A 27,224-nucleotide genomic window follows, 5' to 3' on the forward strand; every position below is an offset into this window, starting at 1 on the left:
TGGGTTTCCAGGTGGTTACCCTAGCTGCTGTTCTTTTTGCTTTGAATCACAATGACTGGTTCAGATCAGAACTTACCGATGTCTTCACAATATGTGGAGGAGCACATCTGGGGACAGAACAAGAAGCCTTCCCTTCATATCAGTGTCCTGGAGCTCTGAGCCGTTTAAATGCATTCAGGGCTTTTTTTGAGCATAGCTCATGGGCACAGTAGTTCATGTATTTGCCAACCCTACCACTTCAGTGTATTGTGTGAACAAGTCGGGAGGAGCCCAATTTACCAGCTTTGTCAAGAGGCAATAAAATTTTGGCAGTACTGCATCAAAGAATACAACATTCCCACAGCTGCTCACTTGGCGGGGGTGGGAGTCCTGCTGTGAATAACTTCAGCAAGAATTTCTCACAGAATCATGAGTGGTTTCTGAAGAGCAGTGTGCTGAGCTCCATTTTTGGAGAGCGGGCGTTCTGGTTATTGACCTGTTAGTAACGAAAGACAACAAGAAGTACCATCAGTTTTGCTCTCAAGCAGGTCTCAGTCTAGGCTCCTTAACCAATGCCTTCTCTCGGAATTGGGGATTGACACTGATGTGTGCCTTCCTCCCTCCCCCACTTCCGCTCTTTCCTCAGGTTATTCTCAACTGAAGCTGGATCATGACAAACTGATTCTCATTGCACCAGCTTGACCAGGACAATGTTGGTTTCCAGCCTTCTCAGTCTATCTGTTTGACCTCCCATATCTTCCTCTTTATCTTGATCTATTGATTCAGCACCACAGGCAGATTGGTATCCAGTTCTGAGCAGTCTGTATCTCACAGTGTGGATGCTGCATGGGTAAATAAGGAAAAATGGTGTTCAGAAGCTGTTTGACAAGTACTACTAAATAATAGAAAGCCCTCCACTAGGACTATCTGTTTTGCCAAGAGGGAATGATTTTCAGTTTGGTTAGTAGCCAGGGGAATTCAACCAATACTAGCCTGCATTCAGGACATTTTGGAGTACCTGTTACATCTTCAGTCCTCTGGTCTGTCTTTCAGCTCAGTGAGGATCCACATAACAGTGATGTTAGCATTCCATCCTCCAATCCAAGGGAAGTCACCTTTCTCCAACTCAATGGTAGTGAGATTTCTCAGAAGATTCGTTTGTCTCTTTTTATCAGTGAAAGAGGCAGTTCTTTAATGGGACCTCTGTACTGTGCTGGCTGCCCTTGTGGGACCTCTGTCTGAGCCCTTGACAACCTGTTCTCTGTCCTTTCTATGCCACTAAGCTGTTACAGCTGTGTGTAAATCAGATGCAAACTTTGGAAAGGCAGTTTTGCCATTCTTTAAGTAGATTCTGAACCCCACCTCTTACCACTACAGCTTGTGAATCACCTGAGTGGAATCAGGGCCCCCCGGGGGGGGGGGGGAGTGAGGCTATTTGCCCTGGGCCCCGCAGGGGCCCCATGAGCCCTGGCCCAGTGGCGGGCTGGGTCTTCAGCAGCATTTCGACGGCGGAGGGGCCTTCAGTCTCTCCAGGTCTGCGGCAGCGTTTTGGCAGCAGGAGTCCCGTCAGTGCTGCCGAAGACACGGAGCGACTGAAGGTCCCCCCACCACCAAAATGCCACTGAAGACCCGGACCGCTGCCGGGTGAGTATAAGCGCCGCAGCTCCCCCACTTTGCTCCAGGCTCTCTGAATCCTCTGAGCGGCCCTGAGTGGAATACATGTCTGTAACCACTCAAAGAATCAAACTGTTACCTGGTTATACTGTAACTGTTGTTCTTTGAGATGTAAGTGCAAATGTATATTCCATGACCCACCATCCATCCCCTCTGCATCAGGGTCTCAACTCTTGACATTGTTCGGAAGGAGCTGAGATGGAATGGGGCAGCACTGCCCTTAAATGACTATGGGAGGGACTGCAGGCCCAGAGGTGCACAAGTACCTCCTCATGGGTACTGCTGAGCAAAGATCTCCACCTTCAGTGTGCTGGGTATATTCACACCTGAGTGCAATACACATCAGCCCCCACATTTCAAAGAACAACAGTTACAGTACAGGTAGGTAAGTGTTTTTTTAGAATATTTGGCAATGTGCAGTTAAGTTATCCAGTGAATCTCCCACTATTTCATAATCATTCATCACTGTCGTCCTACCTGGCTAACACTGTATGCCTGGCTTTAATATTGTCCCCTTAAGTTTTCAAAAATATAAATAGAAAAGCCAGAATAAGATACTAGGAGACTGAAGAAGTGTATTTATTATCCAAGAGGTCCATTTTCAGTATATTATAATGCCCGTATAGTAAATGAATATTTTTGGAAACATCTGAGCTGCAGTGTTGTGATAAATTAAATGAACTGAATTTTGGGGGCATCGGGTGTAGCTCTGCTCGGGTAACAATCGGACATAGTTTTAAGGTTATTAAGATTACAGTACAGTCTCAGCTTGTTTTCCAGTGGATAACTGTTCTCATAAAAAAAAAAATGACCGGTCTAGTTTGACATGCTGTATTATCTTTGGCAGTTTTAGCTCAGAAGAATTTATCTGAACCTGCAACAGAGCTCTGTGTATAAGAAGAAACATTGGGTCAGAACCATAACGAGGAGAATGAGTAGTCTCCCAAGTATTAAAGAATAATTGGCTGTTCCCATTAACTATTTTGAGCTATTTGTTGAAATGTAAAAATGGGTGGAAGTGGTCACAGGATTGTGTAGTGGCATTGTGTGCTGTTTTTATTTAGTTCTGTGGCAGCAGCTTTTAAGATGAGGTGTGGTGTAATGGACTTATTTAACCAACTTGTCAGAAAAGTGTGTTCCTCTTTCTGATTTTTGTCTTCATACCCTCTCTCTTCCTCTCTACCAAGGTGGACATTTATGGTCTGTTTTGCTTTCTAAAGGAAAGCATTGGTTTCTATGGGGGATGGGCCAATTGGGTAGCTGGTTTTAATATTAACTTCATTAGATTTTCCTGGGCTTGAGTATTGCTTGCCTTTGGGAGAAAACACTTAGAGAGGGAGAGATGGAGAAGAACTAATGCTGGAGCATCATCTAACAGGAAACCACACTGTGCACATACAGTTTTCATAATCCACATACTGCATGCGTAATCTGTTGTACAAGGTGAAGGAAACCCTAGATGAATGGTTGACCAGCTCCTTACTCTCTCCCCTCTGCTCATGGCCTCACTGTGGACAATGAAGGATTAGTGTCTTCCAGATAGTGAGACATCAAAATAAATGTTGCCCGTTGGCCTGTTCCTACTCCCACTAATCCATACTTTCTTTGTCCAGGGCCTAATTTGTGCCAGGGCTGAGCCCTGGCACCTCTAAGCTTGACAGTTCATAGCCCTGGCACCTTGGGCTTGCTGCACCAATTATGAATGTAAAAAAATTTGCATGAGCCCCCGCACCTCTTTCATTACAAATTAAGCACTGCTTTTGTCAGTCTTATATCTGATGGGTTGGTTTCCCCCTGCCTTTGTGAGATACCCCAGAGCTAGGTTACAGGAATCGTGTTTGCTGTCCCCCACTGTCTGGTGCTTTTTACTGCACCTCCATCTTGCAGAGGGTTTAGGGTAAGTAAGTGAGTAGTGCCATCCTCATTCTAGGTAGGGGGAAGAGAAACGTGGAATGAAAACCTTATTTCACAGACCCTGGCTTTTATTTCTGAATGTTCAGTTCTTCTCCATCAGCACACAAATCTTAACATTTGCATGCACAAATCAATTTGGGCAAATAGTGTTTACACACCCAAACTCCACCTGCACATGCAGGGATCAAAATAAATTTGTCTCTTTACCTCATCTGCTAGCCCTGGCTCTTTTGGTTGCTTTTAGAATGTTAATATACTGTATTACTGATAACTGCTAATAAGAGTGTCATTCATTTAAAATGTGAAAAACAAAATCAGTTTACTTATCCCTCTGAATAAATTTGACAAGTGATAAATCCTCAACACTGAGAGTTGAAAAGTTCCATCCCAAAAAGAAAACAAGAGGTTCACTTGGTGTAGAGCTTTCCAGGAGTGATTTTGAAATGGACATTCTAACTACATTTTTTCATATGGCTCTTATAAAGAGAGAGAAGAGAATTGTCAGTTTTAAATCTGTAGTGCTGTTTCCTTCAGTGCAAAAATTTTGGTTTGCACCAACCCAGACCGTTCTCTGATCCTTCTCCCTCTCTTCTTGTCATTCACAATCCCTGTGGACCAGCACTCAGCTTCAGCTCCTAACTCCAGCTAATCGACTGCTCCACCTGCCACTCAGGCTAGGTCTACACTTGGGGTGGAGTGGGGGTGTTTGACCTAAGATACGCAACTTCAGCTACGCGAATAGGCGTATCTTAGGTCGATTTACCTGGCCATGAGGATGGCGGCGAGTCAACCGCTGCCACTCCCCCATTGACTCCACTTCCGCCTCTCAACACCGCGGTGGAGTTACGAACTCAACGGCAGAGCGATCGAGGATCGATTTATTGCATCTAGTCGCTTATGATTCAGGACTGCAGCTTAGATAGGTGGAGAGTTTGGGAGTACCTCCATTTACCAGGACTGCAAAGCTGTTTTTAAGATATATGAGCTTTTTCTTATTTCATGGTTCAGAGAGCTCCTCAGCTATAGTTAACAGACTAAACTTGGATAAATTTCAGTATTTAAGTAATAACTACTTCAATAGGCCTTCCATTGTACACGTGGCTGGCACTTTCCTAGAACTCAAATTCAGGATTTTTATTATTTGTTCTCTTTCAGCTATTCATCTTTACTGGTAGTTCATACCTTTTTTTAAAACAATATTTTCAAGAGGTTGAAAAATGTTTTAGGTTGTTAAGACAGAATGAAGGTGATGTTTGGCATTTCAATATTATTAATGTCATTGAACAAGTCAAGACTAGGTATTACTGTAATGTATGTACACAGGGGTGGGGCAGTGAAGGGGGGGAGGGTCAGTTTTCTGCCTTATCCACACACATCTTTCTTTAGTGTATTTAGTAACAGTCGAGCATATACACTGAGAGGATAAACCTGTGACTTCCTGAGAATACTTTCCATTTCAACTATTGCTGTCTCCATTAACTGGCTTCTGAGATTCCTTCCCTGATTCCCAACCTCTGCATACATACCTACCAGATTTGGAGAAAGGCAATATTAACCTGTGGCTGGCATTGTGAATAGATGTTAGTATGTTTACTTCAAATGATATCCTTATGCTCTTCCAGGCTTCACAGTGCAATAACTCCTTGAAGGAGTGGGTGGTATTTTATAAAAGTGATTTATTTTTTAAATAACACATGGACTAATAACTGGCCAGCTAATTCCAATTTCTAGCCTAGAACTGTTTTTCTGGCTGAGTTCTGTAAACCTGTTTTGTGAGAGGATTATAGAATGGAAATACTAACATGAATTATACCATTCACGCACCTGTAATTTCTTTTGTCACTTCCCTTACTTCACCTATTATAAACACTTAATGGTGCCCTTTGGCCTGCTATGCTTCAAACCAAATGCAGTCTTCGTAATTTTCTACTTTCAGCCATCCATTCTTGCAGGGAATGCATTCTCCAACCTTTCTATTTGTGGAAAGAGGTTTAGCTGTTAGCAGAGCTTAATTGGAAATAAATGCAATTCTTTAAGCTGGACAATAGCCAGTTGCAGTGTATTATGCAAAAATAACAGGAGTACTTGTGGCACCTTAGAGGTACCACAGTAATAAAGAGACACTATCAAATGCTATTTAAATATCAGTTTGGTTTTTTTAAGCTGCTCTCCATTATTTGCAGTATCATCAACTTCTCATTTCATCGCTTGGTACACACAGTTCCTATTCTTTGGGCCATTTATTTTAGGGTTTGGTTGTAGTTGGGTTTTCTGGGGGTTTGTTTGTTTTTTGCTCTGCCATATTCCTCTTTTTGAAATTGAAGGCAGCATGCCTTTTTCCCCCCTACCTTGTTTTGGAACCAACACCTATGATGTTTGCCTGCTTGTTCAAATGACCTAAAAGCTAGACAGTCAAAAGAGCAGGTTAAGTGAGGGTTGGAAGGAATAGAAAACCTACAGGTGAGGAGCAGTTGTGTGATCCGCAGCCTCCTTACTCAGATGTTTGTCTAAGATGATTTGGTAAGGACTAGGAGAAATTAAATCTGTGATAAATTCCGTTTTCTCTTATTATACACCTTCTTAAGGTCAGTATCTAGGACATCTCAAAGCAAAACTTACCCCAGACTTAAACACAGCGGGCCCTGAGAGGCATTTTGGAGGGTGGTAAAACAATTCACTTGAGTGCAGCATACAGAGCCTTCTTCACTAAGGTATCTTGAGAGACTTGCACAGTAAACAGGGAGACTGAGCTTGCTACCATGCAAATGTCCAGTGGGGATGTTCATCTCCTTTCTGCCCATGATGAAGCTGTTGCTCTGGTAATATGGGCCAGGGCCCTGATGGCTAAGGGAATGGTTTAATCGTTAAGCCTCACTAATACACTCCTTTATCCACCTAGCAATATAGGTGTATCCCCCCTTTTGGGTTCCTGTTGAGGCATAAGAAATGATCAGGACCTATAGGGTTTTTTGAGATAGATTTACAAAACCCTTCTCGGATCTAGAATATAGAGTAACAATTCGTTATTGCCAAGAGAAGGAATACAGGGACAGAACCATCCCACCATCTCCTGTTTCAAGGTCCTGGTGACATCATTTTTGATGTTTTGTTTTGTTTTGTTTTTTATTTTAGCTGTTGCTACATAACAAAACACACAAAGTGTTTAGTGGAAGTCATTGGCAAATGTTAGCATGAATTCTTTGATTTAGAAAAACCTGGAAAAATTTCAACACAGTAAACCTGTTTTGTACTTCAGCTTCTGTTAAGGGTGTCTATTAATTATTTTACATTATCCAAGCCTAGTCATGGTACTTAAGTCGGAACTAACCAGAGCAGGCAGCAACCTAACTACCCAAGATAATCCAAGAGTCTTTTCTTTGGTTAATGGGTTTGGGATGAAAAAGCTGGGATCCAGCCTCAGATGAATTACAAAACAACTAGGTATCAGTTGCTTTAGCTTAGTTGCTTTTCCCTTTCTGTGCCTCTTTAACCACCCCATTCTCCCTAAAATGAGCTGCTGTTTTCATCTTCAGTGTTGATTTAACTACATAGACAATAGGGAGCAGCGCTAAGGAAGAAACGTGACACCAGAGAATACACAGGTTATCATAATTTCCATGTCCCATTACATGCACCCTCACTAAGTTAACTGTGCAACCAATACCCAATAAATCCCAGTTGTGTTATAGGGGCTGTATAAATATACAGATTTTAGACTCTTGGACAAGAGTGCTGTCAAGGTTTGCCTAATGCCATAGCAGGGATTGAGCTGCAACTATCACAACCTCTATAAAACTATCTATTGAGCATGTGTGTCCATTGAGTTCTGGGTTTTCTGACCATTGCCAGCTTATCAGAAACCCTGTTTTTTCAAAGGGAACTGCATGTCTCACAAATCCTCTATGTAAGTAAGTAAGTACTGTAACAGACTGCAGTATTTATCATCTAAAATAGTTTCCCATTTGGAGTAATCTGAACTTTAAAATTGTTAGAAAAATATTGGCAGATACTCAACAATACAGTTATGGATCATGTAAGCTATTGACATTTTCAGGTATGTGTTCTCAATGTTTGTGCTACTCAGAACCCACTAAGCCCCATGTTCTTCACTGTGGATGCAGGATTTAATATCTCTAATTATTATTCCCTTTGGATATAAATGGCTTCCAGTTGCCATGAACTGTATCATCCCAGAAGTGAATCAATGGCAACTGCCTTCACTGTACGTTCTGCCAAACCAAAATAAGAGTAGCAGGATTGAGAATTTGAACATCTTAATTACAGTGATGAGTGATATGAATAGTGCACAAATACTCCCCTCTGGCTTTATGCATAATAAAATTCTAATAATGTTATTGGTCCCCTGACAGAGTATTAAAAAACAGATCTCTTATCCAGTGGAGCTTGCTAAAGATGTAATAGGAGGCTGGCAGTGCTCCGGGTAATTTTGAAGCCTTTGAATACAAGCCCCCTAATATATTGTATAGTTGTATTTTGAATATATGAAGCCAGTCTGGGTCCAGTTGACATAAACAGAAATGAACTGTGAGGTAGCTTTTGTTTTTCTTTGTGGATTTCTTGCTTTAAGAATTTGTATATCTCTTCCTTCCATCACAGCCACACACGCAGAATATTATTATTTCTTAAAATTGGCATTGTTACAGAAATGTCATATCTTAGTTGTTCTGTGCTTGTGCGTGCACATGTGAGAGTCAAATTTCAGCTTGTATAACTGCACTGAAGTCAGTGGAGTTAAGTTTGAACAAATTTGTTTCTGCTGTTTTTTGAAGGACTGTGAAGTAAGAAAGGTACGTTCCCAACCCCCATCCACCATTTTTAACACTACGATGGCAAATTACAGTTCAAATTGGAAACTCTGCATGGACATAGTTGTCACCAAAGACTAGTGCCTTTATTTGATTGGGAACAGATTGAAGGGAACAACTAAAAATATTTATAGGTTATTGAGAAATCACTTCTGAACACGCTTTATGGGAATCTATGATAAACATGTTAGGCCCCCAGTCCCACAGTGGGACCTAAATCTGGTGTTGGCTCATCTCGCAGGGCCCCCATTTGAGCCGGTAGCCCCGTGCTTCTTGTGAGATCTCTCGTGGAAGGTGGCCTTCCTGGTTGTGATCACATCGGCTAGGCGGGTGTCAGAACTCAGGCCCTAACCTCCGAGCCCCAGTACGCGGTCTTTCATATGTGTTGGATGTGCGACGTGCTCTGGCTTTTTACTTGGAACGGATTAAGCCGTTCCGAAAGTCCTCGCAACAGTTCATCGCCTTAGCCGAGCACATGAAAGGTCGGCCGATCTCCACTCAACGGCTCTCCAACTGGATCAGCTCGTGCATCCGTACCTGTTATGACCTGGTGGGAATCCCCCTGCCACCAATTGTGAGGGCACACTCGACGAGGGCACAGGCCTCATCGGCTGCCTTTTGGCCCATATCCCCATTCAGGACATTTGCAGGGCTGCCATGTGGTCTTCAGTTCACACGTTCATCTAGTATTATGCGATTGTCTCTCAGACCAGGGAGGACGCCGGGTTTGGCATGGCCGTTCTCCGTCCCGAGAGTTCGTGAACTCCTTCCTACCTCAAACAGATATAGCTCGGAATCACCTATTGTGGCATACACATGAGCAATCACTCAAAGAAAAGACAGTTACCTTTTCCATAACTGGTGTTCTTGGAGATATATTGCTCATGTCTATTCTACATCCCGCCCTCCTTCCCCTCTGTCAGAGTTTCTGGCAAGAGGAACTTAGGGTGGGGGGAGCGTGCAGCACCCTTTATACCATGCCATGGAGGCGCCACTCCAGGGGTCGCTAGGGCGCTCCCCTACGGGTATTGCTAGGGGAAAAACTTCCGGCACTGGTGCATGTGGCGAGCATTCACACCTATTGTGGAATAGACATGAGCAACACACCTCGAAGAACACCAGTTATGGAAAAGGTAATTGTCTTTTTTCACTCTGTTGAAGCTTGGCAGGACTCTGAACAGCAGCACAGGCATTGGTGCTGTCTGTCTGCAGATGTGGAACGATTGCAGTGCACTGGTTTCTGCTCTTTTCACATTTGAAATTTTTTTTCTTTGCAACCATAAGGGCTAGAAGATTTATTTATTTATTTATTTTTAATTGAAAGTGTTCTCTAAAGTGGATGACATTCACCAAGGGAAGTTTTCTACTTGCTATTGGCAAGTGGATTTTTCAAGCAGTGGGCCATTAAGCAAACCTTTTTCACTTAGGCCTCATTCTCTTTGCCACTTGTTACTTATATACCTTTGAGAGGCTGATCCTTGAGCTAATCTATCTTTTGATGAAGGATTATATGTTTAAAATGTTTAGTTTTTAGTGTTACAGAGAGAGTGTTTGGGTTTTTTTTTTAAAGTGTGTGAGAGGGGGAATTCTGCTTTGTTGTACTAGTTAACTCTTAGTAGGACAACTGTAACAGCTGAGATATTCCATATTTACACTGGTATTAATGAGAAAATAATTTTTTTCATCATGTCTGTTAAAACTTTTGAAAATGAGGACCTCATGTCCCAGGACAGGTGCTATCAGGCTGGAACACTCTCCTGTTCCAGCAATGACCCTGCCTGAATGAAGACTGACAGTTTTGCTGAATTATGCAAAAACGTGATATAGGTGAATGGAAAGTAGGCTATCCCTATCATTGCTATTTATAACTATTATTATTTTATTAATACATCTCTACAGTTTTCTTTTTACCAGCTATCTAAAACAAGAGTTAAACCGTGATCTTCAGAAATGAAAAATGAATGCTCCAACTCACTGCCACACTAACTGCCTTGAGTGGTTAAGAGTTGGTCACATCTGTTACTAGCTTATGTAACTTGCATGTGTGCCTGAAGTGGCGATCCATTACGGGAAGTCTGTATAAAATCTCGCAAATGTGTTGTCACCAAGAAGTAACTACAGCTTCAGAGCAATTTCTCTCCCTTTTTCCTTACATTGCTTTGCCAATGGCAAAGGTTGCAGAGTTCTATGTATTAACAAACAAAAAATAGGAGAATCTGAAACTCTGCCCTGGGCTGTTGTTTTACATTTTAATGATGAGCTTGTTATTGACATTCACTGTCCTTGAAGAAAAACAGGCCCTTTTACAGGCTCATGTTACAGACAAATTAACTTTTGGAGGGGTTTGCTAAGGACATTAGTTGTTTTGTTTCTTCTGCTTTTGTCAGATTGTATCAGGATGTTTTGTTCACTTAGTGGTGGGACAGAAACTGTGTGTTAGCATGTCAGAGAAGGAGAAGATTAATAGAAAATAGGGATCGACTCTTACCAGGGCTTGCTACAGTGCACATCCATTGTATAAAGTGGTGGGCTCCTGTGGTTGATGATCTGCCTGTGCGGTTCAGGCAGAAGTGCGTACAGGGCTGTAGCTGGCAGTTTCGTAGTGCTTCCTTCTTTCAGCAGAGGGTTGTTAACCAGATTTACCAAGACTGATCTGAAAGTTGGAAGGTAGGGTCTCTACACACTGCCCATGGTTTCTGCTTGTGCTGGGGACTCTTTCTACGTTTGGTATCTGGTAAACATTTTAGCACTGCCGCTTTTTATTTTAAAAAATTTAAAATATTTGCTAGTGCTTTTAGCACACCAGTTTTAACAGGACTCAGCTTAGGGAGAGAAGAAACTTTTGTATTTAAACTGAAAGATTTTATGCATGTCGCTTAAGGAGTTTCCTTGAATTACGTGTGTTTGAGTGAATTATATAGCTGTTTTGCAGTGTGAACAGCCAATCAGAATCAGCCATGCTGGATTCTGAAGTCTTTAAATATACAACACAAACCATTTTGTCTGTTCTTCTGACCAAGATTGTGGTCCAAATATTCAAATAACTACAATGGAAATTAATAGAAATTGTACTTCCTGATTCGGTAATAGATGAAAGCACACAGTTTATTGGCAAAGTCAAAGTCTGCAAGGAAATAATTAAAACATAAAACAAGCCTGAACCTCATTGCCTGGGACTCAAGGCCAAGCCCCACCACACAGGGCCAAATCAAAGCCCGAGTGCTTCAGCCCTGAGCAGCAGGGCTCAGGTTACAATCCCCCACACCCGAAGGTGAATCCATTAGGCTTCAGCTTTGGGCCCCCCACCAGGGGTGGGTGGGCTTGGGTGGGCTCAGGCTTTGGTCCCCTCCCATCAGGTCATGTAATAATGTTTGTTGTCAGAAGGGGATTGCAGTTCAGTGAAGTCTGAGAACCGCTTCTCTAATGATCTATGATCTATATCTGCATGCGTGTCCACATGGACAAAAATGGGTGGTCTAGTGCAGTCGTAGTGAACTATCACTCCTCTTTCTGTCACAGTCGATTCTGTTAATTTATGCAGGTCCCTCTTCCTCTTCAGCATGTATCCTGCTAGTTGCTAGGCAACCAGGAGTGATTTACTGCCGGCAGGCTTTTTATGTGGAAGCCTTCATGGTTATTATTTTTAATTATAAAAGTGGGGAGATATGGATTAAAACAGGAGTCTGGCACTCGTAATTAACAATTTTCTTTCAGTATACCCACAGCACAGACATTTGAGACTTCTCTAGAAAAGAAGTGTTTTGTAATATATTCTAACCCTGTCCATTTATGGTATGGATATACATGCACAAAGGGAATAGGAGATGGAATCCTTCTGTGAGAGGAGGTTCAGTAAAAAATGGTAAAATTCTGTGCTATCATTGATCTAGGTAGACTAAGTCAGATGTTAGTCTTTTGTATCTGCTGCGTATTCCAATCCTTAATGCTTTTTCCTATTCACAACTTTAAATAATTTGCAGTAATTAGTTGTGCCAAATTGCAAAGGAATGAATTCATTGTTCATGTTGCATTTCTAGCTTGATAAATAGAATCTATGACCAAAGCCATAGATAAAATTCTACCTCAGCTTGTTTTTCAAAATACTGGATTTTAGTTTATTATTGTTTATCTTCATAATTAGAGACTATTAGGCTGTCTGTGTATATACACCTCTACCCCGATATAAGACGAATTCGGATATAACGTGGTAAAGCAGTGCTCCATGGCGGCAGGGCTGCATACTCCGGTGAATCAAAGCAAGTTTGCTATAATGTGGTTTCACCTATAACGCGGTAAGATTTTTTGGCTCCCGAGGACAGCGTTATATCTGGGTAGAAGTGTACTTGTGTAGCCATGACACACAAAAGCTATATAGGCATGGAAGGGCTTTTCTTATGTACAGTAGCAAGAGAGAGAAGCTTGAGTGGTTTACAGTGGGAACAGAACTCAGATTATTCAGTAGTTTTTTGCTCTATATTTAAAGGATATCACTACAAATTGTTTTTAATTGCTGTCAAAATCTGAAGTACAGTTGGGGCCAATCCACTATGAAAACAGCTTGATGTTTCACTTTGAACTCGGGACTGCATTGCCTCTGCTCAAAGACTTTTTTCTGTTGAAGTACGAAGCTTCTGAAGTTTCAAACATAGCAGTGAGACTCACTCCTTCTGAGGAGCTAATCCAGGATATCAGTTTCGAGGAGTGGTAGGAGTTGTGAATTTGGTTTGCCATACCTTTTAAATGACAGAACAGCAGGTATGCTTTGCTAGCAGTAATAGCTGTTTGGGTTTTTTCATCACTTTAAAAGGCTGTGTTTCACTGTATGATGTAATTGTGTGGCTGTGGTGAACTATAGCATCTGATGCTAAAGCTACTAATTTTTTTATCACTATTTTGTAACAAGGAATCTGTCCCCCTACCCCATATGTATTGTGTAAGTAATTAAGTGAAAAGGCTAGATTTTTAAACAAGAATATAAGAAGTATTTCTGTAAAATGGCACTCATCTGTTAGCTTATGAAAATGCACACTTGTTTACACAAAATAAGTAATTTTGTACATATAACTGCAGGTTTTTGTTTGCTTTTTATCTGGGGTACATGCCATTTTGCAAGCAACTTGTTGCATCCTCTGAAAATTAGCCTACTGTGTAGTATATGTATATATTTTACACACACGTGCGCGTGTGCGCATGCGCCAGTATTAAGGCTGCCTGGGCAACTTTAATTCAGCCTCCTTTTGCATATGTATTATAATAGTCTTTGATTATGTAATCATATACTAATTTTTTTCTTCCGCACCAGATGGATAATGCTCAATTAATGAGCTAGCTATTCAGTATTTTGTTTTTATCCTCATTGTTTAATGTCTGGCCTTAGGCCGTATTTACTGCACTCTATTCAAACCCTGCTTTGAAGGCAGAATTCTTAATTTCTCCATGAGCTTTTCTGTGCTGCTCATCACTGTAGTATCTTAGTGCTTCACAGACATAATGGATTTTCACAACACTTCTGTGAGAAGAGTGGCATTATCCCATTTTACATGTGGGGAACTTTTGGCACAGACTGATTAAGGTCAAAAGTATGTACTAATCTGGAGTGCTCAGTTTGAGACACTAGGACGGGGTAGTCAGTAGGCGGACCGCAGGCCAAATCTGGACTGCCAGATGCTTTTGAATGGGCCCTAAAATCTTTTTATTTACTTATTATCATTTTTGCTATTTTATTATTATTATTTTCTCTGGAGTCTGGACTTTGATTATACCTTGACCAACAAATTTGGACCTTAACAAAAAATAATTGACAATCCCTGCACTAGGTCATGATTTTTCATGATTTAGCATTATACAGCATTTTATATGTTCAGACCACAAGTCTTATTAATTTCATTTGCAGCTTTAGCACTTTTGTAAATTTGACACCAGAATTTTAAGTCAAGCACTCAAAAAAATGAGGAATCCACTTTTTGTGGCCACTTGTAAAGATTTCTTAGTTTGTGTGTGTGTAATCTAGGTGTATAAAAACAAACTGGAAACAATATAAATTCTATCATGTGGTATCATAATGACACCTCCGTGGGTCATCGCTAGGGTTGGAACCTTTAGGTCTTCCACATAGACCTGTACCACTTGAGCTAATGAAGTAACTGATAGCAATAGTAGTTTGTCGTTCTCTGTTTGGACCAGCTCCAGAGGGAATGAGTCATTTTGACTGTGGAGTTCACAAATACTTGCTCACAGCAGCTGACTGGTGAGACTCAGGAATCTTGGGTTCCGTTCTAGGCTCTGGAGGGGAGTATGCTCTAGGGCAGTGCTTCTCAAGCTATCTGATGTGGGGGACCAGCAATTTTTTTTTCCAAATGTGCCAGGGACCAGTGCCATACTATTATCCTATTCAACACTCTTATGAGGAAACTCGCCGCGTACCAGCAGCCAATGGCTCGTGGACCGGCACCGGTCCGCAGACAACCACTTTGAGAAGCACTGCTCTAGGGGGCACAGACTCTTCTGCCCATTTTCCCTCAAGCTTTGACCCCTTTTGCCCTGTCTTGTCCAACCTGTCTCAGTCTCCTTGCCCAGCCAGTATTAGTTCCTCCTCTCAGCACCTTGTCCAATCTCTTTCCCCTTCCCCACGCTGGCTCCCAATGTCCCTCCCTGCACTCCTCATCAAATCTGTCTCTCCCATTCCCCCTCCCTCTTTCTGGCTTCTTGTCCCAGTCTCTTTGCCTAGCCATTTCCAGCTCCTTGTCCAATGTCAGTGTGTCATCCTCCCAGTCATCTAGTTCCCAGGCCCAGCCTCCTTGCCGAACCAGCCTGCCTTCCATGCCAGCTCCAATTTCCTTGCCCAGCTAGTGTCAGTTTTCCCACACCCCAAACTTCCAGTTGCAGTTTCCATTCCCCACCCCACCATCATCACCAATCTACTTTCCAGTCTCTCAAGACTCCTTGTTTCAATCTACTCCTTTCTTTCCCCTCTGGTCCAGCTTTTGTCCCTTCTGCATTTGAATCAGACAGCTGCCTTCTCTGTGCTGCCTGGGTGCCTGCAGGAAGGTCATTGAGAGAACAGAAGGGACAGCCTCCCTGCTCTCAGTTCCAGCATCCAGCCTGGAGCAGCCATTACAGGGAATGTCCTTCTGCACCCCCATACAGCTGGGCTGGAGCATGTTCCATCACTCTCTGGGGATGGTGCATGCATTATCTGGTCAGTATTAGGAGCTGTGAGTTCCCATCTTGAGTATCACAGTGAGACTAGTACCCTTTAGCATGCAGCTGTTGGAAGTGTTATTCTCCCAAAGTCAAAACAAGACTTTAGAATAGAATTATCTGCCTGTCCATTTTAAGGTTTTCTGTAGTGCCTGTCATTGTAGTATCTAAGTGCTTCTGAGGTAAATTAGGTCTACTTGGTAAAGTTCCTAGTAGACTTGGTGGAGTCTTGGTCTCTTTTCTCTTCCATGGTATAAGAAGCTGTGCTTGGAATATCTCTTATTTTTTTCTCGCTATCAAATTCAGCATATAAAAGGGGAGGGGTGTCACAGTGCAACAACACAAGAGTAGTGGGTGTGAGGAAAGCAAACTGTGATTAAGAAATCTGGGACCATGTGGTAAAAGTAAGCAGATGTGAAAAACTGTTTACTCCTCATCATTCCCGTAGAACATGAGATCCCTAGCCAACGGATTCTATCCTCTAACCCCCAAGAACACAGATATCTAGTTATTCATATATCTGTATTGGTTACAGGGCATCACAGGAGGAGAATGCCCCTGCTATTTCCTCCCCCCTCCCCCAGCTATCCTCCTCTCTGGGTCACTTCCCCCAGGTCCATGGCAGAATGACTTGCAGTGGACTTGTTTGACGGATATAGCTACAGATTTAGCAGGAGACTGTCCTATGGAGACTAGCTGCTCCACTCTGACCTCACTTGCAGCTTTGCTGCTAAGGTTTCTGGCTTTCTGGACAATAGGAGTGAGGGTCGGCGGGAGGGTGGGAGATGCTGGGAGATAGTATTGATTTGCCTGGGTGGAGAATGAAGGGTGTGTGCTATGGCGAAGGGCTACATGTGTTTAGGATATTTTATGTTGCATGGGTGAGGCAGTTGAGCCAAGTAATAATCTACCATCTGTGCAGTCTCCCTCGTACATCAAATTAAATTGTTTAATTAGCTGTAGAGTAAGAGTGTTGATTGGTTGAGTTACCTCTAATATCACAATGGGCAGGGAGTCTTGTAATTGTAAAGTCACAATGGCTGAGAACTTAAAAATTGGACAGTAACAAATCACAAAACCGTGATGATTGAACTTGGTGATTATTCTGAACAGAACTGATCCTTGATCCTTTGAAAGAAAAGTAAGCATGCTTATTTTTTATGGTTGGTGATCGCTATTGTGTACATTTTCTTTCACTACAAAGCTACAGTAATTGTCTGCATTGTGTCTTTGTTTTTCTCAACAGTTCAGGACGGCAGCTAAGTGAAGTCTTCATTCAGCTCCCATCTAGGAAGGAATTACCAGAATATTATGAGTTAATTAGGAAACCAGTGGACTTCAAAAAAATAAAGGTAGACATCTTAATTGGGAGTGGGCATTTCTTCATACCTTTTCTTTCTGGATGTAGAAATATTGGGGTGGTCCATTTAATCGACATCAAATTATGATCTTTTTGGACATTACAAATTGGCATATGTTCTGAGGCCTAGATTTTAAACACAGAATTGCCATCTAATACAGTAGCCAAAACCTTGTGGCCAAAGGTTGCTCTGCAGCACCCTTCCTCAGTTTCCCCCCTCTTCCTTGGGCACCAAAGATCCACCTCATCCTTGTTTCAGGGGCCAATTGAGGTGTCTGTGTTCTACATCATACATGATGCACCAGGGCGTCTCCTCAGATGAACAAGCACTCATTGATAAACCCGGTCTCCTATATGCAGGTTTATTTGTCCAAACGTAAGCCTATTACAGACAAAAACAATTCCTCAGATCACCCTTTGTCCTAGGGTTTCACAGTCTCTCCTCTCAGGGTTCTTTGATAATCCCACTTCTTGTAGCTTTGCAGTCTCAGCCAGCATCCCTTCTCATTCAGCCATCACTGTTCTTCTTCTGGAACACTGGCAACCATAACCTTCCAGAATATCATCCTTCTAAACCTGAATCTACTTCTGGAGTAGCTGGGCTACATCCAGATACTGTTGGGTATGTGGGTAGATAGTGTATGCAACCCACTGAACCTCTGTGGCCAGGAGGATCCATGTTGTATCCTTATGCTGTATCTATGCCCCTGGCACTTCCACAAATTCCTTCCCTGTTTACCATCTCCCTAGTGAGCTGAAAATACCTGGTATTAATCTCTTCTTACAGCAGTGCAAAGTCTCTGCTGCTTTTGTCCCTTCAGCTCCACACAGCAGTTGAATAACTTCACTTTGCTTTTGGCCCTTACACTTAGAACTATGCCCTGTTTTAGACATTTCTTACTAAAAAATAAATAAATAAAATCAGGCAATATCTGTCATTCCACATAGTTATGACATTGGGTAGGGATTTCTAATATTAATGCATTCATATTGGTATTCAAGATTACAACACAGTGTTAACCAATTGTCCTGTCTTTTGTTTGTCTCTTTTTCTTCCCCTTTTTAAAAAACACAACAGGAAAGAATTCGTAACCATAAGTACCGAAGCCTTGGTGACTTGGAGAAAGATGTCATGTTGCTGTGTCACAATGCTCAGACGTTCAACTTGGAGGGATCGCAGGTCTGATTGAAGCCACATATGCATTTGTGTTAAAATTAAGCATACATGTATTTTTCATTTATTTTCCATTGTCTTTAGTGCTTTATCATAGAATGTCTATTGTTGCTCAGTGATAACTCGGTGTATAAAACCTCTGTTAAAATTCTGTTTGAATTGTGATAGACACAGAGGCCCAAATGCTCTTCTGCATATAGTATGCACTCGACACAACTGGAGGAAAAGGGTCACAAAGGAGTTGGTTGTAGCTCCTTGATTCTGGGTACAGTTCTGTGCTGTCCCTGGCATAGTTTAGAACAGTCATGGGCCTGTTCTAATCTACACTAAATGGCTGTGTCCCTAAGGATCCTTTTATCACCTTGGGATTACCAGAGTGCAGCAAGGATGCAGAGGAATGGTGCAGTAGCAGATTCATTGCCAGCTGGCACTACATCCCCCACCCCTCCAGTGGAAGAATCTTATGCTGAGGAAAACCAGTTTATGGCCACTTAGTGCCATTGTAGATGTGTGCTTTGTGGTCTCTGTACATTGCAGTAAATTTGTGCTTTGTAGATATTCCCTTACTGGTATTGCTGGTTGATGAAGGACATCCATTTTGAAAGATTATATTAATGAATTCCCCCCTGAATTGCTAAAGTCCAGAGAACAGATCATTTATGTCAGTTCTATGGGTCTCTCATCTCAGGCAGGTGTAGGATGCGGGATTTGGCTGGGTATGGATTTATGCGTAGGTCTGTGTTCTGCCATATGAATGCAAGACATAAAGGTAAATGGTGATCCTCGTAGAAAGAATACAGAAAATCTATGTGAGATTCACTTATAAAACAAATAAGGGCCAAATCTTCTAGGGGATAAGGCTTTCTAGACTGGTCAGGAGGGCATTAAACAAACAACAAAGGGGGAGGGTGAAAGGTGGGAACAAATGAACACTTGTTTACAACAAAATCAAGATCTTGAGAAGAGAAATAATCCAGGCACCAAGAGACATGAAGAGATGAAAAATTTTAATTGCTTATACACTGACTATAGGACCCTGGGTAAGAGACAAGAGGAATTGGAATTACTCATTTGTGAGCATAAATTTGACCTAGTTGGTATTATTGAAACTAGCAGCAAGAGTTGCATGACTGAAATGTAGTCACTGACTATTTCCTATTTAGGATCAAATGGGCAGAAAAGGACACAGAAAGGCATTGTGTCAAAATAGCATTACCTGTTTCAAAGTCACTGACAACTCAGAAGCAAATTATCTTGCATGCTTATGAATCAGTGTCCTAATAGATAAGGCACAATATGGGGTACAAGTTGGTGTCTGCTGCTGGCCACCAATTCGAACTGGCTCCTTAAACGTTGTCTATAACAGTGGTGGGCACCCTGCGGCCCGTTTGGGTAATACTCTGAGGAGCTGCCAGACAATTTGTTTATATTAGCATGGCCGCCCACAGCTCCCAGTGGCTGCAGTTCGCCATTCCCGGCCAATGGGAATTGCAGGAAGCAGCGCAAACTGTCTCGCAGCCTGCCAGTGGATTACCCTGATGGGTCGCAGGTTACCCACACTGATCTGTAGTGTGTAGGGGGGAAAGCTGCATTGTTACGGAGGATTACAATGTGAGGGTCTAATGCTGGATGTCTTGTGTTGTCAGCACTAAAATGTCCCTGGAATTTCTGAAAATTATGACAATTTCCTAACTCAGAAGTGTTGCATCCAATACTGGGAAATTCTGTCTTAGACTTATTCTTGACAGATTAATAGGAATTGATCTCAGATCTAAACATTAGTGGTACTTAGATGCTAGTGATCATGACTTGATTACATTTGTTTTTTGTAAACAGAATAAAGTCCAAACCAATTATATATATATATATGTAAAAGGTCAGTTTCACAAAGCTAACAACAGATTTGAGCCAAATTGTCTGGGAGAAAGAATCTAAACAGAAAGGTATGAAAATTGGGAACTGTTCAGGAATATTTTATCTGAGGCCCAAAAAGCCATAATTAAGAAAGAAGGCTACTCTGTTAAAAAGTCATCTTGGCTTAGAGGAAAAGTGTATATATAACAACAAATGGGAAAAAGGACACAAGGAGGACTCAGTGACTAGCATAGTTAAAGACAATAAGGAGGAGTTTAAGTATATTGGGAATTAACAAAATCCTAACAATGGTATTGGTCCATAAATAGATGGAAATGGTAGAAATGTCCATGATAAATAATGCAGAAAAAGAGAAAAGGTGCTCAATAAATATTTCTGTTCTGTATTTTGGCAAAAATTAGGATGTATTCATGTCATGATGATGATTAAATACTCCCCATTTCAACAATAACTCAGGAGAATGTTCAACAGCAGCTACTAGAGTTAAATATTTTTAAATCACCAGGTCCATATAATTGGCATACAGGAGTTTTAAAAGAGCTGGCCAAAGAGCTCCCTGGACTGTTAATGTTGACTTTCAATAAATCTTGGAAAATTGGGGAAGTTCTAGAGGACTGAAAGAAATTATTATGCCAATATTTTAAAAGGATAAATGGGGTGACCAGTGACGTTAGGCTGACAGGCCTTTAATTACAATTTTGGGCAAAATAATGAAACTGCTGATACAGGACTCAACTAATAAAATAATTAAATAAATATGATAAATGCAAGTCAATATGGGTTTATGGAAAATAGGTCTTGTCAAACTAACCTGATACATTTTTTTAGATTCCAAGTTTGTCTGATAAGATAAATAGTATTGATGAAATACACTCAGGGCACATCTTCGCTAGCAACGTTAAAGCGCATGGCTTGTGTAGTCACGGCATAGTGCTGGAAGAGAGCTCTCCCAGCGCTGTAAAAAAACCACCTGAACGAGGGGAATAGCTACCAGCACAGCACTGGTGCACTGTCTACACTGACACTCACACCCCTGAGTAAGAAAGTTGCTGCGCTGTAAAGTGCCAGTGTAGACAAGCCCTTAGACTTCTCTTAGGCATTTGACTTGGTACTGTCTAACCTGGCACACTTTAAATGGATTAAAAACTGGCTACCTGACGGGTTTCAAAATGTAATTGTAAATGGGAAATCACCACTGAGCCGATATGTTTCTAGTGGGGGTCCTGCAGGGATCAGTTCTTGGCCCTACACTAGTTAATATTTTTATCTGTGACGTGGAAGAAAACATAAAAGCATCACAGACAAAATTTGCAGATGGCCCAAAGTTTAGGGGAGTGGTAAATAATGAAGAGGGTAGGTCACTGTTGCAGAGCGATCTAGTCACTTGGTAAACTGGGCATAAGCAAACAATATACATTTCCATACAGCCAAATGTAAAGTGTTAAATCTAGAAACAAATAATGCAGGCCATACTTACAGGTTGGGGGGACTCTGTCCTGGGAAGCAGTAACTGAAACATATTTGAGGGTCATGGGAATCATCTGAACATGAGCTCCCACTGCAACACTGTGGTTAAGAAGACTAATGAGATCCTTGGATGTATTAACAGGGAAATGTTGAGAAGGGGTAGAAAGGTTATGTAATTTTTGTATTTAGCACTGGTGTGGCCACTGCTGGAATTCTGTGTCCAGTTCTGGTGTCCACAGTTCAGGAAAGATGTTGATAAATTGGAGAGGGTCCAGAGATGGGCCATCAAAATGATTGAAGTATTGGAAAACATACTTTGTAATGATAGACCCAAGGAGCTAAGCCAAGAGCTGGGCAAAGGATGATTGATCAGCCAGTAACCACCTACATGGAGAATAGAAATTTGATAATAGAAGGCTCTTCAGTTTAGGAGACACAAACTAAATCAAATGGCTGGATGTTGAAGGTAGACGTATTCAAACTTGAAATAGGTCACACATTTTGAACAGTGAGGACAACTGTTGGAACAACTTACCAAGGGTTGTGGTGGATGCTACATCATTGGAAATACTTAAATTGGATCTTTTGCTAGATACATTCTAGTTCCAACACAAATTAATTCAGGGAAGTCCTATGGCCTGTGTTACACAAGAGGGCAGACTAGATGATCACACTGGTCCTTTCTGGCTTTATAATCAGTCAGCCTGGTTCCTCTCTCCCTGGGAGTTTTGCCATTGACTTTATGGGATTTAGAATTTGGCCCAAAGGTAGTAATTTGTTTTGAAGCAAGGTTAATTTTATCTTTCCATGTAACAGATTATGATCCAGGTTATCCTTACCACTTGGCATCAGAACCATCTGAAGCATCAGAGAAGAATTCTGTTGCTTTGGTGATCTTTTGTGCAGTGATGCAGTTCATAAACAGTAGGGGTTGTGATGGCTGCCAAAGTCTGCTCTTTGTCTTGCTCGCAAATTGCCCCTGTCCAGTACAGAGGGACTTGTTAAATAATACAGTGAACTAGTAAGAGTGCTAAGGCTATCAATCATTATGATTAGGAAATCCAATACGATACATGTTTGTATATATAATCTTATAGTAATTGGTATTAAGTTTATTCAGGATAAATGTGTTTGTGATTCTAAAGTACCTTTGAGCTATCTGAATAATCCAAGCTAGTGTAGAAATATACATTCAGTTGTCTAATACATCACTCCTAAATTCTGGGTAGCAGCATGTACAAGTTCATTTGCAAAGATGATTATGAAGTTTCAGTGCTTCTTTTGCAAGCCATTTAGATTGATATTTCTGTAGTGTTACTCTGATAAGTATATTACTAGTAAGACGCACTCCTCTCTTTCATAGATGCTCTTTAGACAAGGTTAAGATGAAAGCTGATGGACCAAAGATGCTTAGCAGCCTCAGAAATGTTAATAACGAAGCCTTTTAAAAATGAGCATTGATGTTTTAGTCTTTTTGTATCTAGTAGGAAGGAGTAAACTGCTTAGCACAGATTCTTTCTATTAGTCAGCTTGGACTTCTTAAGCATTAAAAATAATTAGTATGAGGATGGTACATTTGTCACCATTAAATATACTGTTAGACTATAATCAGGATCATAGATAGGGAGCTTGTATTTGAAGACTCATTCTGAATGCTTCCCAAAATTGTTGTTATCTAATGAAAAATATACTGTAGTTAGAGTAGTAATGACAATATACAATAAGAAGAAAAATGGATGCATGCTAGGATGGACTTTTTTCCCTCTAATTGGACGTTTAAAAGTTAATAGATTGAGGGACTTACATTTTGTGATGCACTGTTGGCAGGCTTCTTCATTTGGATCATGAAAAATTCAACATTGGCATTTCTTGTAAAATTCATGCAACAAGCTTTGTTACTTGTTATGAAAAAAAAGGGCCACCCTCTCTGTGGGTTTGCATAGAAAATAATGTTCCATGCTGTGAATTTTTGATGAAACTTGACTTTCAGTTCTGACATAGGTTTGCTTTCATGTTGCAGATTTATGAGGATTCTATTGTTCTTCAGTCAGTCTTCAAGAGTGCCCGACAGAAGATTGCCAAAGAGGATGAGAGCGAGGATGAAAGCAACGACGATGAGGAAGATGATGAGGAAGATGAGTCAGAGTCAGAATGTAAGTCACCTGTTCAAATCTGAGAGAGGGAAGCAGGTTTCACTTGGTACTCAGTCTCTCCAGTTTGTATGTGGAAATTGGTTACAGACTTCTGTTCTTCCATTGGCCATTTTAATGCAAGCAATTTGTTACCAAATTTGCTATATTGGTTCTCTTAACCCTGACTTTGTTGGCTGGCTGCTCTGTTCTGGCCACATCTCTTAGAACTGTGCCAAAGACTTCAAGCATCTCTAAGCAAAAACAAAAAACAAAAAAAAAAACACCAACCAACCAACCCCAAACCCACAAAAATTATAGAAATGTTCCTTTTTTCTACCTGCTCATAGGGGACTTAACCATGCAGTGAACCAGCTTGCCATTGACTGACCGCCTTGTAGTATTTCTTGTGCGCTCTTCTTTCTCTGTTTAGTTGGTTGTAAACATATGCTCCTTGCGAGAACTTCTATTGGAAGACCCAAGCAGAGTTGAAACTCTCAGCGGAAATACTTTTGGATGACTTCCAAAATGATTAGTGAACTGCCAGCTTCTGGTGCAGACCATTGTAATGGCATGTCCCTGTGGCTAGTGCTTGCATACAAACCTCCTCTTCTCACATGTTCTAATCATAGCTCTGCTAACCATATAGGACCCTTATTATTTAGAACACATTGCCTTTAGCAACAACCAGTTACTTTAGAGTACATAAAAGGAGATGGTTCAGCCATTTGGAAATGAGCTGATCTTTTGGAGTCAGACCTTAGTGCTCCATTCAGAAAGCCACCTACCTGAAGATGGCCAATTACCCTATCTGGTGTTGTGTAATTTATAGCAGCACTACCTGGCTCTAACTAAAAGCAGATACTTTGTCCACAGAGAAAAATGATTTTGAAAATAAAATGTATTCTGTTGCACAGGAGGTCTCAGAGAGTGATCCCAGAACCAAATACAGCCTGCAGCCACCCCACTCACTTTAATTGCATAGAGAGGATGAAGCTAATCAGCTCAAGGAAACAGTATTTTTTTATTGAACTATCAGAGAAAATACAAGTACAAGCAAATATCTCTACTTCAGATATTCCAAAGTCATGATAAAGAACACAGAGGTGAAGGGATCTTTTCAGGCTGTTACAGGAGGAGAATGTTCATGAACAGAGAGATTGTGTTAAGAAGCTACGTTGTGGTCCTAGACAGCTAATTTCTGTATTGATTGAGAAAAGGGAGAGAGAAGACTATACAGTAGAACCTCATAGTTACCAACGCCTTGGGAATGGATGTTGTTCATAACTCTGAACAAAATGTTATGGTTGTTCTTTCAAAAGTTTACTGCTGAACATTGGCTAAATACAGCTTTGAAACTTTACTATTCAGAAGAAAATGGTGCTTTTAACAATCTTAATTTGAATGAAAAAGCACTGAAATAGTTTCTTTATTTTTGTCAAATTTTTTTTAAATGTCACCTGATTGCATACTTTCAATTCCCAATGAGGTTCATAACTCCGATGTTCATAACTCTGAGGTTCTACTGTAAGAACAGCTGTTATATTCATGTCCATTTTTGCAGCAAAATCTGTGAAAGTGAAAATCAAGCTGAATAAGAAGGATGAGAAAAGCCGGGACAAAGGGAAAGGCAAGAAGCGACAGAGCCGGGTAAAAGCCAAGCCTGTCGTGAGCGATGATGACAGTGATGAGGATCAAGATGAAAATGTAAGTTTTAGTCACTAAGGCAGTGGAGATAGTTGCAGCTATTGCACTTCCCCATTCTATCCATAATCACAACTTTTGATTCTTTGTGTATAGAAATATTAAGCAAACTTGTGCATCAAAGTGTGCTTGAGAGAAGGAGATTGGGCCACCTGAATTCTAAAAAGACTTAAAAGAAATCCACAAAGAACTTGCACTAAAACCTCTCAAGTGAGGAAAAGAACTTTGCTGTGAATCTTGCAAAGGAGACCTTTACAACTTTTCTTTTAACCAGCCTTTGGAAATAGGAGTTAGTGCTAAAATAATGAAGACACAGAAGTGTCTTAACACTGGCTGTTTCAGAACTTATTTTTCAGATAATCAAGCATTCCTTTGCACTTCTAAAATTCAGAAATGGGGCACACAAGATTTGCTCATTTTCACCGCTACCCCCAAAATGCTAAGTATTATGAATTTACCATAGATATTTCTATTCGTGCCAACACTCGGGGGCAAAATTTGCTGAATATTTTTAACAAGTTTGCTGGGCAGACAGAAAGGAACTAATGTTTCCTGACACTGTGCTTTCTCCAGCTCTTCTCTTTTCTGAAGAGACTCACAGCAATGAGCATGAATTGTCATGGAGCAGAAATATAAACACTGTGGCACCCTTCCTAAGGCAATCCTGATTTGTCAATTTAACTATTGTTTTTCTTCTTCCTATTGTATTACAATCCAAAGAATCACTGACAAAGAATGTCTAACCTTTTCCTTTTTGTCTCTTACTTCCAGGACCAGTCAGAAGCAAGTGGAAGTGACGATGAGTGATCCATAGGGTTTAATCTCTTCTCCCCTTCCCTTCTATCATTTTATACCCGTGAATTCATTTTGTCAGATAGACATTGGGTTGTTTCTGTAGTCTCATCTTCTATAAACTAGCTTTAGGGTAGTGCCAGACAAACATATGGATATCATGGTGTAAAAAAGGAAAAAAAATTGTAACATATTGTGACCAAATGGGCCTCAAAAGATTTAAAAAAAAAAAAAAGGAAAGAAAGCTTTTGATGGAAAAATGTGGGTTGATAGTATATTTCTATGGGTTTGGGTTTAGCTTGGTAATGGTTTGATTGTGCCTGGTTTTATCATTTGATGAGATGCTTTTGAATGGCATCAGAAAGACAAAAAAATACGTCTTTTGTAGCATTGGTAACCAGGAGAAGCCATGAAAAGCTGCTGGTTATTTTATTTTTCATCAGGCAGTTTTCAAGGTTTTTATTTGTTATGTGTTTTTTTTTTTACACTGTGGTACATATATGCAACATTGTTTAAAAGCTTATAAATGTACAGTAGTTAGCCTCCACCCCTCCCTGTCCATATATATTTTTTCAATTTATGCTCTATCTCCAGAAAAAAATGCTTTTCAAATTCTATAAAATTTATGTCTACTGTAAACTTTGCTTTTCTCTCTCTCTTGATTTTTAAAAAAGTTGGGTTGAAAAATGCTATTGAATATTGCAATCTATATAGTGTAATGGATGGCTTCTTTCATCAAACTGACCTTTTATGTTACCAATGTGGATTATCACCTTTTCCCTAAAGTGTACTTAATCTTTGCTTTCTTTGCACAATGTCTTTGGTTGCAAGTCATAAGCCTGAGGCAAATAAAATTCCAGTAATTTTGAAGAATGTGGTGTTGGTGCTTTCATAATAAAGAAATAATTTAGCTCTGTAAATATGTGCCTTGTGTTATGAGTGCAGGAGACCATAAAAATACCTTTCTACTATGTATCAGTGGGGTAGCCGTGTTAGTCTGGATCTGTAAAAGCAGCAGAGAATCCTGTGGCACCTTATAGACTAACAGACGTACTGGAGCATGAGTTTCGTGGGTGAATACCCACTTCGTCGGATGCATGTCACATGCATCCAACGAAGTGGGTATTCAC

The 27,224-nt window shown here is 40.8% G+C and overlaps 1 protein-coding gene across 4 annotated transcripts in view; it reads left to right on the plus strand.

Moving 5' to 3' along the window:
• Window positions 1-26,964, plus strand: part of SMARCA2 (SWI/SNF related, matrix associated, actin dependent regulator of chromatin, subfamily a, member 2) — a 187,577-nt gene extending 160,613 nt beyond the window's left edge. For all 4 annotated transcript variants that reach the window (XM_030566024.1, XM_030566026.1, XM_030566025.1 and 1 more), the window contains 5 exons: window positions 16,840-16,945; window positions 18,032-18,133; window positions 23,490-23,622; window positions 25,163-25,305; window positions 26,074-26,964. In XM_030566024.1, the coding sequence (XP_030421884.1) occupies window positions 16,840-16,945; window positions 18,032-18,133; window positions 23,490-23,622; window positions 25,163-25,305; window positions 26,074-26,109 (520 nt within the window). In that variant the 3' untranslated portion in view covers window positions 26,110-26,964. The remainder of the gene's footprint in view (window positions 1-16,839; window positions 16,946-18,031; window positions 18,134-23,489; window positions 23,623-25,162; window positions 25,306-26,073) is intronic.
• Window positions 26,965-27,224: the final 260 nt, after the last annotated feature.

This window comes from Gopherus evgoodei, chromosome 6 (genome assembly GCF_007399415.2).
Source record: "Gopherus evgoodei ecotype Sinaloan lineage chromosome 6, rGopEvg1_v1.p, whole genome shotgun sequence".
Lineage (NCBI taxonomy): Eukaryota > Metazoa > Chordata > Testudines > Testudinidae > Gopherus > Gopherus evgoodei.